General features: G+C 43.7%; 1 protein-coding gene across 2 annotated transcripts in view; it reads right to left on the bottom strand.

Moving 5' to 3' along the window:
• Mical (Molecule interacting with CasL) overlaps positions 1–13825 on the bottom strand; it is a 66099-nt gene that overhangs the window by 26303 nt on the left and 25971 nt on the right. For both annotated transcript variants that reach the window (XM_077636889.1, XM_077636890.1), the window contains exons 12-17: positions 12891–13087; positions 10936–12298; positions 6463–6743; positions 4878–5095; positions 3353–3603; positions 1473–1610 (exon numbers count right to left, since the gene is read on the bottom strand). In XM_077636889.1, the coding sequence (XP_077493015.1) occupies positions 1473–1610; positions 3353–3603; positions 4878–5095; positions 6463–6743; positions 10936–12298; positions 12891–13087 (2448 nt within the window). The remainder of the gene's footprint in view (positions 1–1472; positions 1611–3352; positions 3604–4877; positions 5096–6462; positions 6744–10935; positions 12299–12890; positions 13088–13825) is intronic.

Here is a 13825-nt window from a genome sequence, read left to right as displayed (position 1 = left end):
AAAGCGGCACTGAATAAAGAAGAAACACACAAACAAGGCGTCACAACTGAAAGAAAAAAAAAAGAGAAAGAAAGAAAAAAGAACATCAAGACTGTGAGCTTAATTAAATTCACGGTTGAAGTCACCCACACAAGTGAGCCTGTTGTTTTCTTCAAGCAAGCCGAAATTGCAGCTGTGGCTTTTTCTTTTTTCAAATGCAAGAATGTAGAGGTGTAGACACTCTCGCTTTGTTTTCGCTCTGAGCGTGAAGTTTAAGAAAGGAGTGATGATGTGACATTTAAATCACGTTACTCAGATGTCGCTCAACTCTACGTGGCTCAACGGTAGACTTCTAAATCAAGGCCTGACGGACCACTTTAAATATTCAAATTAAGTGGGTTTTGGAACTATTGAAAACAAAGCATAATGAAAATCAAGGGCGAAACATTGTTCAAATGAGCATTGTACTTAAAAACCGCCACGACTGCGTTCAGCAAAGCCGAAATCAACATCTGACGACCAGCTGCAGCTACAAATTTATGAGTCCACTAGTACCAATGGTCAGTTTTTGTTCAATGGTAAATTTTCAGATAACCCAGAAAACTTTCAATTAACAGAGTTCTGCCTTAACCAACATCAAACTAGCACACTCTTAATGCATTTTATCTCCTTTTCCCTTTTCAGAGACCTTTTACAAATATTGAGCCTTAATACTCAAGAAAACTGACCTTGTCTGATAATGAATAGAGGTAAGGTAAAAAATAAAGGAAGGCAACAATGCTAAAGTAAAAGAGGCAGCATTAAATGTAGCATTAAATGCTATATACACACACAGCAAAGAGCTCTTTGGATACCGGTTACAAGCGAGGCATTTGGAAGAAAAAAACTGACATCCCTTGCATGTCTGAATGACTGACTACAATGCATTATTATAAGGTTTTTCCCAGCATATATTTTAAGCTGTTAGCATAAATATATTCAAAGACACCTGCTGTTTCACCACCTGCAAACTGTTCCTTAAAGGACAACTGAACAGGTTTTAGATTTCGGTAAGAAATGCAGATAAACCCTGCGAAATCAATTTGCACTGGTATTTGAAATTGTGGCTTAATCACCGAATATAGCGAAGAGGCGTTCAGGCTTCTCCGACAAAGTGAAGAGAAGCCTGAACATCGTCGCGGTTTAAATCGACGACTATGGCACCATTTTAAATGCTAGTGCCAAAATACTTTGCATGCTTTACCTAGAAGCTTCATAGATACGAACTATTCAATAAACCCGAATTCTCAGAAAACCATTTCAGCTTCCCTTTAAACAACTACATTCCTGTTTTTTGCCATTCTTGAAGAAAAGTGACATCACCATGAACTCCAGCTGGATGTTGTTCGCAGCTGTGTACGAGCCAACCCCATGGCACAAAAACATGACTCGTTTTTTTTTTCTCAAGCATCCATTTGACACAAAAACAGTATGCAAAATAACTTCTGACTCACCATCGGAGAGGATCTCGGGTGGACTGTACTCTTCATCACTGTCGACATCCTGACTCGTTGCGTCTTCATCACCAGTCTCAGTTTCTGTCTCGTCTTCTTCGTCCTCTTCCTCTTCACCTTCATCATAGTCATCTTCGCCTGAACACCACAGAACAATGATCACCAAGTCATGAAAAGACTGGCACCAAATACAGCACGCCAATATAAAAATGTGTGTTGCCCCCTAGAGGCAACAACTTGCAAGCTAGAAGCAATACTCATCCCAAGAACAAATTTCACTCAAGTAATTTGAGGAGAAATAACAGAGCCTTGCTTAGTACTCAACTAACTACCACTGGACCGACGCTCATTCATTTTATCTTCTCCATCCCTTGTACGGTGGATTCATTTTTCCTAATATGGTTGCAGCTTTCTGTTTTTGAAATATTAAGTCCCTGACAACTCCAAACAGTTTGTTTAGATGAAATGGCTTCAAACTTTAAAATTTGAGCCTTATATTATAAGACAGGCTTTTACGTGATGTTTAGAAAATATGGCAGATGAGTTAAATGCGCAAAATAATACTGTGCTTGCAAACAGTTCAACTGTTGGTGCATGGGTGTAGAAAAGATGACCCTTGGTCTGAAGCTGACAGTCCGAGAAAATGCTGGACTTGAACTGTTTTATTAGAGTGAAACCTTCAGTTAGTTAAATTATCACAAGGAAAAAAAAAGATGTCAGCATGTACTGTCTGCAAATGAGCCTAGTGGTCCGTAGCACCATAGGAGCAACAAATTTTATGATGTTTATAGCGAGTAACAGAGGACATCTTAAGTTTACATGTAATTCAAAATAGTACTGGAAAAAATTAATTTGTCGTGAACAGGCTGCCTTCTACACTGACTGGTGCCACCATTGAATCTGCATCTATCAGTGCCTCTTACAAATGAAGGCATCTAGTTGTTCACTCACACTTGAGTTAACGGCTTAACTGCGTGTTTACAAACGTGGGGGTGCTCCAGGTCAACCAGAGGCAACTAGAGGTATCAGCGGTCCTGTAGCGTGCTATTGTGTGCAGTTCGCTTATTTCATTTAAGAACTTCCTTCCATTTAGAGCTGTCTAGGCTGTCTAGTTTGAACTAATGTATTTGCGAGAAAATGTAGCTCATGCAGCATATTGAAGTACTCGAGTAGCTTGCTAAATCTAGAGAAACACCCAGCTGATCGAGCGCTCAGATGTTTTGGAAGGAATGCCCGGTGTCATAAGACACATTTATCGTAACTTTTAAAAATATATCATTTTCGAAATGATGTTTCACACTATTTCAGACTCTTCATAAAAGTACTTGCAAGCCACTTGCAAATGAACGCCTTCTTAGGTGCAATGTGAAATGAGAATTTTGGAAAGTTTTGTGGACATCTGTTTCTACCATCTGTACTCCCACTCGGTACTCCAACATCAGGGTAACTCGAGCATGCATATGTTGTGGTGTTTAAAAAGCACATTGGCTTTAAAAATCCCATTCCATTCTTTCACATTCTGCTTTTTGTTAAAAAAAGGATCCTCTTTTTAATAATTTTGTGATTTTACAGTTTTGTGATTTCACAGTTTTATGATTTCACATTTTTGTGATTTCACAGAATACCTGTAAGGTTTGACCTTACAGGTACACTGTGAAATCACAAAACTATTTTAAAAGCTTTTGTTTACATGCAATCCTGTGGACCATAACCCCAGCTCTAAACCCCACCCAACTAGCTACAGCAGTGCCACTGCACCTTGTTTATGTCATAGGCTGGTGTTGGTATATACGAAGTTTCGCCTCCTGAACGCCACTCCTCGACACACCCGGCAAGTTGTCAATCAAGACGCAACATATGCCAACCGAAGAACAACGCACCTTCGGTGCTCGACTCTTCTTCCTCTTCGTCTCCTTCTTCTTCATCATCTGCTCCCAGAGACCTTGTGGGGCTCTGGGGCGCGACACCGTTGCCCATCTCACGGCTCACCGGCTCATCCTGGGTGGCGGCCACATCCAGAGAGGAGGCATGCTTGCGCTGCCATGTCTCGGCCATGTGCCGTGTGTCATCCAGGTTCAACGAGTGCTCGATCTCCTCCACTAGGCTCTCGGACTCGGAGCCCTCGTCAGAGCTGCAGTCAGGTGACAGAAAATGAACGAGGGCAACATTCACCCCTTAAACAGACAGACAAAGGCAAGCCATGTAATGTGAAGCAGAGCTCTCTGATACTACCAGTTTAGAATGTCCACACAGGACACATATACAGAGTGTTTCATCCAACACTGTAAGTAGTTTTTAAAAATAGATCTTGTCAGTTGAAACAGTGCTGTCTTCAGTGCAGTACATTCATAGGTGATGACCATCAGAAAATAGCTTACATGTGTTAATTACCAAGTTAATCAACTAAAATCTAGCAGTTAACTTTTAAACTATTAGAATTAGGCTCCTCATTTCTTTACAGATTTGTAGCTCGCCCTTATTAATATCCATACCACATTTTAGGTTTTCAAGACTGCAATTTTCATCACAGCTACAGAGCAAAGAATATTGGCCGTTTTCATGCGCTGAAATGAAACACAGGGGTAGAGAAGCATGTGTCACCTAGCAGCACGTGCGCCATGCGTTGTTTCTTCGTCATCGCAACTGCTGTTACGTGCTAGACAGAGGTACAAGGGCTATAGGTGGGATATATACGCAATTGCTTGCCTTGTACAAAACCTATGACACATAGACTATGTCTCCTTTTGGGAGCCCTATGCAAAATTTGGCAAGTGGGCTTTCTCGATTACCATAGATGACTAAAACAAGATGCCGGAACTCTCACTATAACTGTTGTGAATACCACATAACGAACGCATCGGTGTCAGCGAGAAGTATGAAACAAACAAGGAACAAACAAAAAACCGCGCACTTTCACATTGCAATTGCTCGAAGCCGCTGGTCGGCCATCTCGTTTTGACCGACTGAGGTATGTGGAAAAGCTGACTTGCAGAGTTTCACATAAGGCCCATGCCTAGCAGTATTCAATGGCATAAGCTGTGGAACATCACTGGTCCATGCTATAAACAATGAAAAAGAAAGCAAAGTACATGCTTTTACATTATTTTCTCGACCATTTCAACTCGATCTTTGGATCATTCGCTGAAATAGGGTTATTTCGTGATGGCCGGATTTATCAAGGTCAGTGGTATTCAGTTGCTGCTGAATACCTGGAAGTTTTCCGAGTATTTATTTCCCGAGTCAAACATGTATTGAAAAACAATTATGTTTGATTCATATTGAAAATTCCAATTGTTTGCACACCCCTACTGAAAAGCCACTCTTGTCGCAACGGCACCTGTGTTCCGTAAACAACAGGAGCGAACTTCTCTGAATGGCCAGCAAGAAAGGCACACCCCACAATACCTGTAGTCCGAGTACTCGTCGTCACTGGTCGGCACTTCAACGGCGCCGAGGTTCTTCTGGGCCAGCTCCTCCTCTTCCAGCTCACTCGTGAGCAGCTCGTCCTCGGAGAGCAGCTCCAGCGTGTTCTCAAACTCCACCCGCTCCGGCGTACTGTCCACATCCACCAGCGTGGCCATTTCCTCGGCCGACAGCTGTCGCGGTGTCTTGTATGTCTTGGGCTGCAGAAAAAAAAAAGATTTGTCACTACTCTGCACTAAAAAAGAGCTGTTTACCGGTCACATTCCGAGTCTGTCACAAATCCAGATTGGTCTCCCTTGTGCGCAATTTACTACAATGGCCTCCACACAAATGCACACCCTAGGTCAAAAGTGTTCAGTGCCACAGGAATTATTATTCGCTGTATGTTCAGACAGTTAACAGGTGTCACAAAAATTGGCCCAGCTTTAAGGAGCCGGCACAACATTAGTGCAAACTTGCCCGTGCATGCCGCAGAAAGTGTGAGAACAACAAAGAAAAATCCTCCACTGACCGGCAGAGAGTGCATAGCTTTGTGTGTTGAGTGATGCCCTGTCCACTTTGCTCAGGAGCCGCAATGCCTTGCATGGGAAGATGATTGAAACCTTCTGAACAATATCTCCTCAACCAACCAATGGCAATGCGTGCCCTGGTGGGAGGGTGAGAGAGCATTTGTATGGTAGAATTTATCTATTTATGCACCAGCCTTGGCGCGAAATAACTTATATTTTGCTGTGTGCAGTAACTACATTTTAAAAAAAATTAACATGCAAAAGAGGAGAAAATCTAATTATTTTTAAAATGTTATCTTGTGGGCAGAATACTTTCACAAGTTCTGATAACAGCGTTAGTCTCATCAGCTTTAATTCCATTTGCAGAGCCACCATGCACAATCCAAATTGTGTGCCTGTTGAACATGCAGTGGAGAATAGGAACTGAGCTTCAAGAAGGCAGTTCGACGTGTGAAAAAAAACAACTAAGCCTCACAAAAAGCCAAAAGGGTGCTCAGGCTGATAAAGTCAACATAAAAGACCGACTGTGGTAAGACACTACGCTGGCCAAAGCTCGAGTATTGTCTCCGCATAGTGGCCGCCACAAGTGTGTACTTTCGTTACATCCTGTAACTAAGGGGTCCTCAGCATGCTTTTATACTGCTTACCAAATGAATAGGTGTGTCTTACATCCGTGCAACTTATTTAAGATTTTTTTGGGGAAACTGCAGCTTGCAGGGTGGGCACGAATTATAAGCAGGTGCAATTTGTATACCAGAAAATGTGGTACTAAGAACACTGCAATACGAAGTTCGCATCAGCTCCACTAAGGCCTATATAATGATACTAAGGAAGTGGAATTTATACTGACACTTCATTTCCCTTCAGTTAGCCCTACTCCAACAATGATGACGATTTCAAACACTGGTAAGTTATCATAACGTCACTGCTTGTTAAAAAAAACTGTTAGCATGAGTACAAACCATTGCTATCCTCATAATTGGTGTAATGATGTTTCTCACCAGGCATGACCATTACAGTAAGGAGGCAAGACTATTATGCTGCCACTCCGCACACACCTGGAAGGTGATGACACCCGCGTCGGTTCCAGCTGGAGGTGAACGGACTTCCTCCATCCTTGTGGGGTCCTCCATGCCCTCTCCTGCACCTCCGTGGGGTGGTGATGGACTGCGCCGTCCATGGATCGCGCTGCCGGAGTCCTCCACAGTGGCCGGCTTGGCAGGCATCAGTGATGGTGGCTCGGGATTAGCTGACAGGAAAGCCTGCTTCCGCTTCATCATTTCCTGCCACCGCTGACTGGGCCTCTCCATGCGGAAGTGCGCCGTGCAGTAGAACTTACCTGCACATTCACATTTGGCATGGTGTGCACTTTGTAGCTTGAAAATACTGCTCCTGTCACCAGAGAGTCGTAAATGGAATCCACTAGGTTCTATGAATGCCGCTACTATCTCCTACAAAAGACCTGCTGTTGTGACACGATGGCTGAGGCATTCCGCTACAAAGTACAAGGTTGCAGGATTAAATCCAGGCCATGGCAGCCTCATTTCAATCATGAGGAAGATATGCAAAGATTCCTGTGTGCTGTGTTAAGTCAGTGCATGATAAGCAACTTCAGGTGGTCGAAATTAACAAGGGTCCTTTCACTATGGCCTTCATAAGCAGCTTCAGGAAACTGAACCCTGAGAAAACCCTCTCTCTCTCAGGAAACTGAGCTCCACATACCGCAGTGTAGAATAACAGAACATAACATAACATGTCATAATCTAATATATACACATAGCACAAAATAATGCAGCACCTAAACATCTCTTACCTCCACAAACTTGTGCACGAAGCTGCGGATGAATTTTATGTACTGATCAATTTTAAAAACACTTATCCCTGTTCGTTTTTTTGCTTACTATGATCTTTCTACAGTTTCAACCTCAATCTTTCTTGTACATATTTATTTGTGCTCCTGTTAGTGAATAGTCTCTCTTCAACTAAACGAGGTACTGGGTGCATGGCTTTCAATGGGACTTTCAAGAATCAGCAGGCCTTATGTTTGTTTCATTACATCCATTATTTTATTCTTATAATAAACATTATAACGTGTTCTTATAACATGTTTTTAATAAACATGTTCCTATAATGAACACATCTCCAACCAAAAACTTTATTTAGAACACAACGTTTCAATGCCGGCTTGGCTCCTTCTTCAGGGGTGACTGGGGGCAATAGCTGGCGTCTAAGTATGCATGGGGGCACACTTAACCAAACAGGCAAATCTGTCAACATGTTTGGTTTTCATTACTTTGTTCTGAACTATATAAGGCAGTTTAGTTCTACACAACAGCCTCTACTACATGCACAAAGCTATGAGTGGTCACAGACACCTGTAAACTAGTGCAATTAGCCCACTATCTGCTACACACACACTAAATCTTTGTGGCAAGGTGTGATGTCAAAGGTTAGAAAACAAAAACATGCCAACTATCCCATGCTGGAATGGCATATCTTTGAGGAAACATAAGCAAAAATAAAGAAAAGCAATGCATACAAACAAGAAGGCTGCACAACCACAAACATATATAAGAAATATAGTACATGAAAAGCAATATCCCTGTCATGTGCGCAAAATAAAGAGCACTTAAAGGAATATAGACACCTAATTTTAATGGCATGTTTTCTTCTCTACAATGATGCGGAAGACACTGCTACACATGAATCACGAAGTGATATTCGCCTACGACCGCTAAATAATTTATAATCAAATTTTTGCCGTCATGCTGTTTCGGTTTCGGTTTCAATAGCCGAACGATGGCTGTGACGTCGAAGAGTACTTTCGTGTCATGTGAGGCATGGAAAAACTTCCATATAATCGCTACTTCATCGTTTTAATTTACTGCAGCACTGAAGCCAGCCTTCCTCAAGAGCCGGAATGACAACGAATGAGGAAGCAGCAATTATATTGCAGTTTTTTCATGTCTCACGTGACCTGTAAGTACACGTTGACGTCACAGTCCTCATTCGGCTGTTGAAACCGAAACAGCACGAAAAAGAAATGCGATTATAAATTATTTAGCAGTCATAGGTGAATACCAGGTGGCAATCCATGTATAATAATGCCTTATGCATCATTACACACAAGAAAACGTGCACCCAAAATTTAGGTGTCTATACTCCTTTAAGAAGAGTGTCACTTTGTTTACTATCTCATTTGTTTGATGAAAGCGACTACACAACATGGCAAATGCCAATGATGTTGTATCTAGAAGGTGAATTTGTATTTATGCTTTTCTTTCTTTCACTGGAAGGAAACAAGCTAAACATATGCCAAGAACATGCTCAGCTGAAGCAAGGATACTAAGCTGTGAATATAGCACATTTACAAAAATATGTTATTCGCTGTGCCAACTGGCCCCTTAACTCCACACTGATGCCAAGGGCTTGGTGACAAAATATGCAAGGACTGCTGAAGAAACTGGCTTTGTTAAAGGTGTATAGATGCCAAATTTTGGCAGGATGTTTTCTTCTTTCTTAATGGCGCATGGATCACCATGTGACATTCACCTATGACCACTAAATAATTTGCAATTTATTTTCTTCTTTCACCTGAACATTTCGGTCTAAACAGACGAATGATGGCTATGACGTCAAACGAAAATAAAGGCCATGTGAGGTATAAAGAAAGCGAAATACAATCACTGCTTCTTCACTCGTAATTCTGGCTCTTGAAGAAGGCTGGCTTTAGCACTGTAGTGAATTAAAATGACGAAGTAGCAATTATATAGCAATTTTTTCATGCCTCACGTGACAAATAGTGACCTGTGATGTCACAGCCATCGCATGGCTGTTAAAGCCGAAACAGGTGAAAAAAGAAATTCAATTGTTGGTCCATGCATACTGTCTTAAGCATCATTGCAAAGAATAAATTATGCAACTAATAATTTGGTGTCTGCATTGCTTTAATACTTAACATCAACTTATGTGCTGATTAAAATGCAGCCAAAAACAATTATTAATTGCACATGTACTATGCACATGTGAAATCTATGTGCACCCTTGCTGACCACTGAAAACATGGAATACAGGAATTCAAACTAACAAGCTGCTGCCAGTTACACACATTTAAGGACTACATTTCACAGTTCCCTCAGCACAGATTTATTTATTTTTTTTCAAGCATCCTACAATGCTGTAGCTAAAATTTGCAGAAAATTGGCAGTGAAATCATTCCAATATACATGCATGGACCTGCAAGTTATACTGGCACTGTGTTTATTGCAGTGCGAGCTTGGACAGGTGACATATGATCTCCTACATCAGTTAACAATACAAAATAATGTCTCTCCATAAGCAAAGCAAGGCAAACACAAGAAAAATTCAGGTTTTAGGATTTACACTCGCACGGTATACTAAGCTTTTGACTGTTGCCAGAAACAAATTTTAATGACATCCAAGGTTCACTGTGCAGCACCCATCACTATGACATTAAACGGTCAGTTAATTTTTATTGCATTCATGCTTTCAATCTGCGCATGATTTAAAACTCCAAATGTTCTGACCTATTTTAACAAAAATCAGCGCATATTAAAGGTACCTGCATGCCATGAGCGGAAGCGCATCATTGTGAGACATTGAAAGAGCTAGAATCACCGTGCGAATTCCTCGGGTTAATACCAGAGAGCCCGAAGCTCTGTCTGCGTGGCTGCAACGCCCTCTTTAGATCACTACAAAGCCGTGAAAGTGTAGAAATGATTCATACACACAGCTTCTCTGACCAGTCACTAAGCATGCCCCAACAGGAGGTTGAAAGGGCATTTACATGGTCAAGGCCTATGTTTGTGTGCGCCCGATCTTGTGGTTAAGTAGTGAACAGACATGCAATGCCAGTAATAAGTCTGTACCGTAGAACGGTGCTTTGAAGAAAACACTACCCCATGACTCTCCGGTCAACATCATCCCAGCTTGGCGAGTAGGACCAGCGGAGGAAAGTGTGCCAGTCTGATGTCTTCTTTGAGCCAACCACTTCAGCATTTTTGGGCAGACAGACTGTTGCAATACCTAGTGAATGATATGCATTGTTCTTTGCCTCTCTCTTGTATTCTGCTACTGTAAATCTCCGTATATTATGTAATCTCTCTCAGAGATAACTGTCTGCATGCATTCTTAAGTGAACTGTAACTGCTCTGTGTCGTTTGTTGTTCTGTGAGCCTCTGACTCAGACACATTCTCTGCCTCTGCAAGTGGCAAAAGCAGGGCACCAAATGCCGCCCCTCCCCACATCATTTGGTAGCAATGTACTGCCGCAGCATGTCATGTTAAATCGAGGACACCTCATGTAAGTGGCTGGAAAAACTCCACATGCTCCAAGCATCTGTGTAAATGTTGTGTATGTGACACCTGCACAACCTAAGACAATAAAAACACAACAGATAAACCATATAGCATAAGTGTGTTGTGTGTCTACAGCGAATTGTGTAGTTTCTAATGATAGCATCGCACAGGTCGCACAAGTTATGCACATTGTAAAAGAAGACAAAACTTACCCTTGAAGGCTGTGGTACTGTCATAGGCATAGTTGCCCAGCCGAAGACTGCACTGGCAAAACTCACACCGGAAGCAGTTCCGATGGAAGAACAAGCCTTCCGCACTCAACCTCTCCATGAGGTACACCCGTTTGTGACAGAAACAACAGATCTCACTCACAGAGCCACCAACATTAGCACCCCCGGCACTCTCTGTCAACTTAGTCGTCGCTGGCGTCGTGACTGGCTGCTGTAAAGGAGGTGCTGGCTTAGACACAGGTGGCTGCGTAACTGCCGGTTTCTTTGGTGGAGGCGTCTTAGCGCCATCCATGTCATCGCTGCGGTACAACACCACAGGTGGTGGTGGAGGAGGCCTCTTCTCTCTCAGTCCAGTCTGGGCATCCAGGACGTTGGCGATGTAATCTGCCATAGCTGCCACCCGGTTTGCCCCTCGCCTCCCCACATCTAGCGACCCTTCCTTGAGCTGCCGGTCCAACTTGTGCAACCTTTCATCAAGGTTCGTGAAGCGGGCCCGGTCACTTTCAGTCTCTTTGCCGTCAGCCTTGAGCCGCGCATCCATGGTGCTTCGCTTGCTCTCGAAGATGTCCCTCAAGATCTGCGGCTTCTCGGGCTCAACCTTGGGCTCCTTCTGCCTCTTCTGCTGCTGCTTGAGACGCTCCTCTAGCATCTTGACGTTCCACTCATCCTTGCCAATGCGGCCAACCTTGGGCTCCCGCTTCTTCACCGGAACGGGCTTGCCAATGGAGTTGAGCTGTTCCTGGAGTTGTTCTACCGCAGTACGTGGAATCTTCCCGGTAACCGAGCTGCTCTCGTCCTCCGTTGCCGAAGAGACGTGCCCACTCCTCCGGCCCCGGCTGCCACGAGATGACGGCCTGTAGTCCTTGCCGAGCTGCTCCTGGAGTGCCTGCATTCGTTTGCCAAAGGACTCCTTGTCCATGGCTGAGAGAATCTTGTGGTACTGGTTCAGAGTAGCTGCGTCTCCGCCGGCCACAATGTCGGCGACTCGGTCGCGGGCCCGCCGGCTCCTGGTGATGGACACCCTGCTCCGGCGGTGGCCCTCACTGCGGTCCCTGGCCGGTTCGTGTTCGCTTGTAGACTTGCGCTTGCTGGCGGGCCTCTGGGAGGACGAGGAGGTGAGCTTGGCTAGGAGGTTGAGCGGCGCTGTCGGTGGCGGCTGGTTCTCCTCGATGAGCTTGCTGACCTTGTAGGCAGGACGTCCCTGCGGAATCTCACGCCGGAAGGTCTCGTAGATCTGGGACACGTACGAGACCATGGTGAGCTTGTCCGGCACGGCGCAGTCTGCCATTTCCTGGCCAGTCATGACAGGTGGGATGCCGTACTCACGCTCCAGGATGTCGAAGGCCTGGGCCATGGGAGAAGACGGTTCACTAACTCAGCTAGACATTCTGAATCAAGGTCACTTATGCCCAGAACGGTGGGAGCAGTTTCATAGTGACAGCTTGAAGCCCGAAATATTTCTGGATAAAGCCATAACCTCCCCTGTCACTTTCCTGCCCATTAGAGCTTTGAGAACAGGCAACAAATGCAATTACTAGTGTATTGATGACCTTGTATAAAAATATATTTACAGTCGTAGACGTCTAACTAAGAAGAGATTTCTCAAGCACAGTACTGTTCAAATCCCTTTCACTGTACATGACTATTGCAGGCTTTGAATGCAGTGGCAATAATGATAATTTTTTAATTTTGTATTTCCCGTAATTCTGGACAACTGTATTTCCCAGTCGACAACAAGTCGTTCCAGTGTACAAGTCACATTCAACAGCAAACAACAGTTTTTCCAAAAACAGAGCCAAACATAAATCGCACCAATGCATAGATGCGCCTGTTCATTCAGTAAGCGCTATAAAAAGCTATTTTATGTTTTTCTGCATTCACAACCTCGCCCGATCTGCATTGTCAAGGTTTCTGTTTGCTGACAAGCACCCGCTCACCTGCTGGTTGTTTGTGGCTACATCCACAGCCGACAGCTCATCCAAGTCGACAAGGTCAGGCCGATAGCGGTGGAGAATGGCGCACAGTGCCAGGCCATTCTTCCACGAGGAGGTCATGTTCTCAATCTTGATCTTGCTGTACAGTGCCACCTGCCTCTGGCACCACGAGAGCAAGGCATCTGGATGGATGATGGATTCTGCACCAGAGTATGAAATGCAAAAGGAACGTACATGGTCAGAGGTCTATCTTGATGAGGTGGCGGAATGAATTTACTAGACTAGGCGATGTGCATGAGCAAATGCAAACAAGCCTCTGTTTGCTTCAGAACACTGAACAGGTGGGCAATCGCTGGCTGAAAAAGATTAGAGCCAAGCGTAAACTCAATTCACACGAGTAAAGTTGGATGCACAGTGCTGCCTCATGTCTTTGCTTGTTTTCAGCTGGTTGCGTGCCACAGACACTAGGTGTCAGCATGTTTCAAGAGCATAGGAAGTACATGAGAGTAAGACATACTATCGCAACCGAATTTTTAAGAGATGCATGTTCTCAAAAAAAAGTTTATTACAGCTCTGCCTCGTGACCCACTTGCATGCTACTGTTCCCAGCGGGTAGGGCATGCAAGTCCCCTTATATGCTGACACATTTCAGGCGAGTAACACCGAAAATTAGAAAAACGAGGATAAGCAAAACAACAAGGAGCCTCAATCCCCATGCGGAAAGTAACTGTAGCGAATAGGAGCAGGAGTCCGTGCTCTCAGGGGAAAGCAAATCAATTTGAACTGGGCTCTATTAAATCGCACAAAATGGCTACAGAAAACGACTAAAAAAGCACATCTTCATGAGATCATTAACATGTAATAATTCACCATTCTTTTCTATGCGCCTCTTATGAACTGCATGCTAGTCCTGCTATCTAAATTTAAAATGTAATTGA

This window comes from Amblyomma americanum, chromosome 9 (genome assembly GCF_052857255.1).
Source record: "Amblyomma americanum isolate KBUSLIRL-KWMA chromosome 9, ASM5285725v1, whole genome shotgun sequence".
Taxonomy (NCBI): Eukaryota; Metazoa; Arthropoda; class Arachnida; order Ixodida; family Ixodidae; genus Amblyomma; species Amblyomma americanum.
This window is presented reverse-complemented; position numbering and strand designations above follow the sequence as displayed.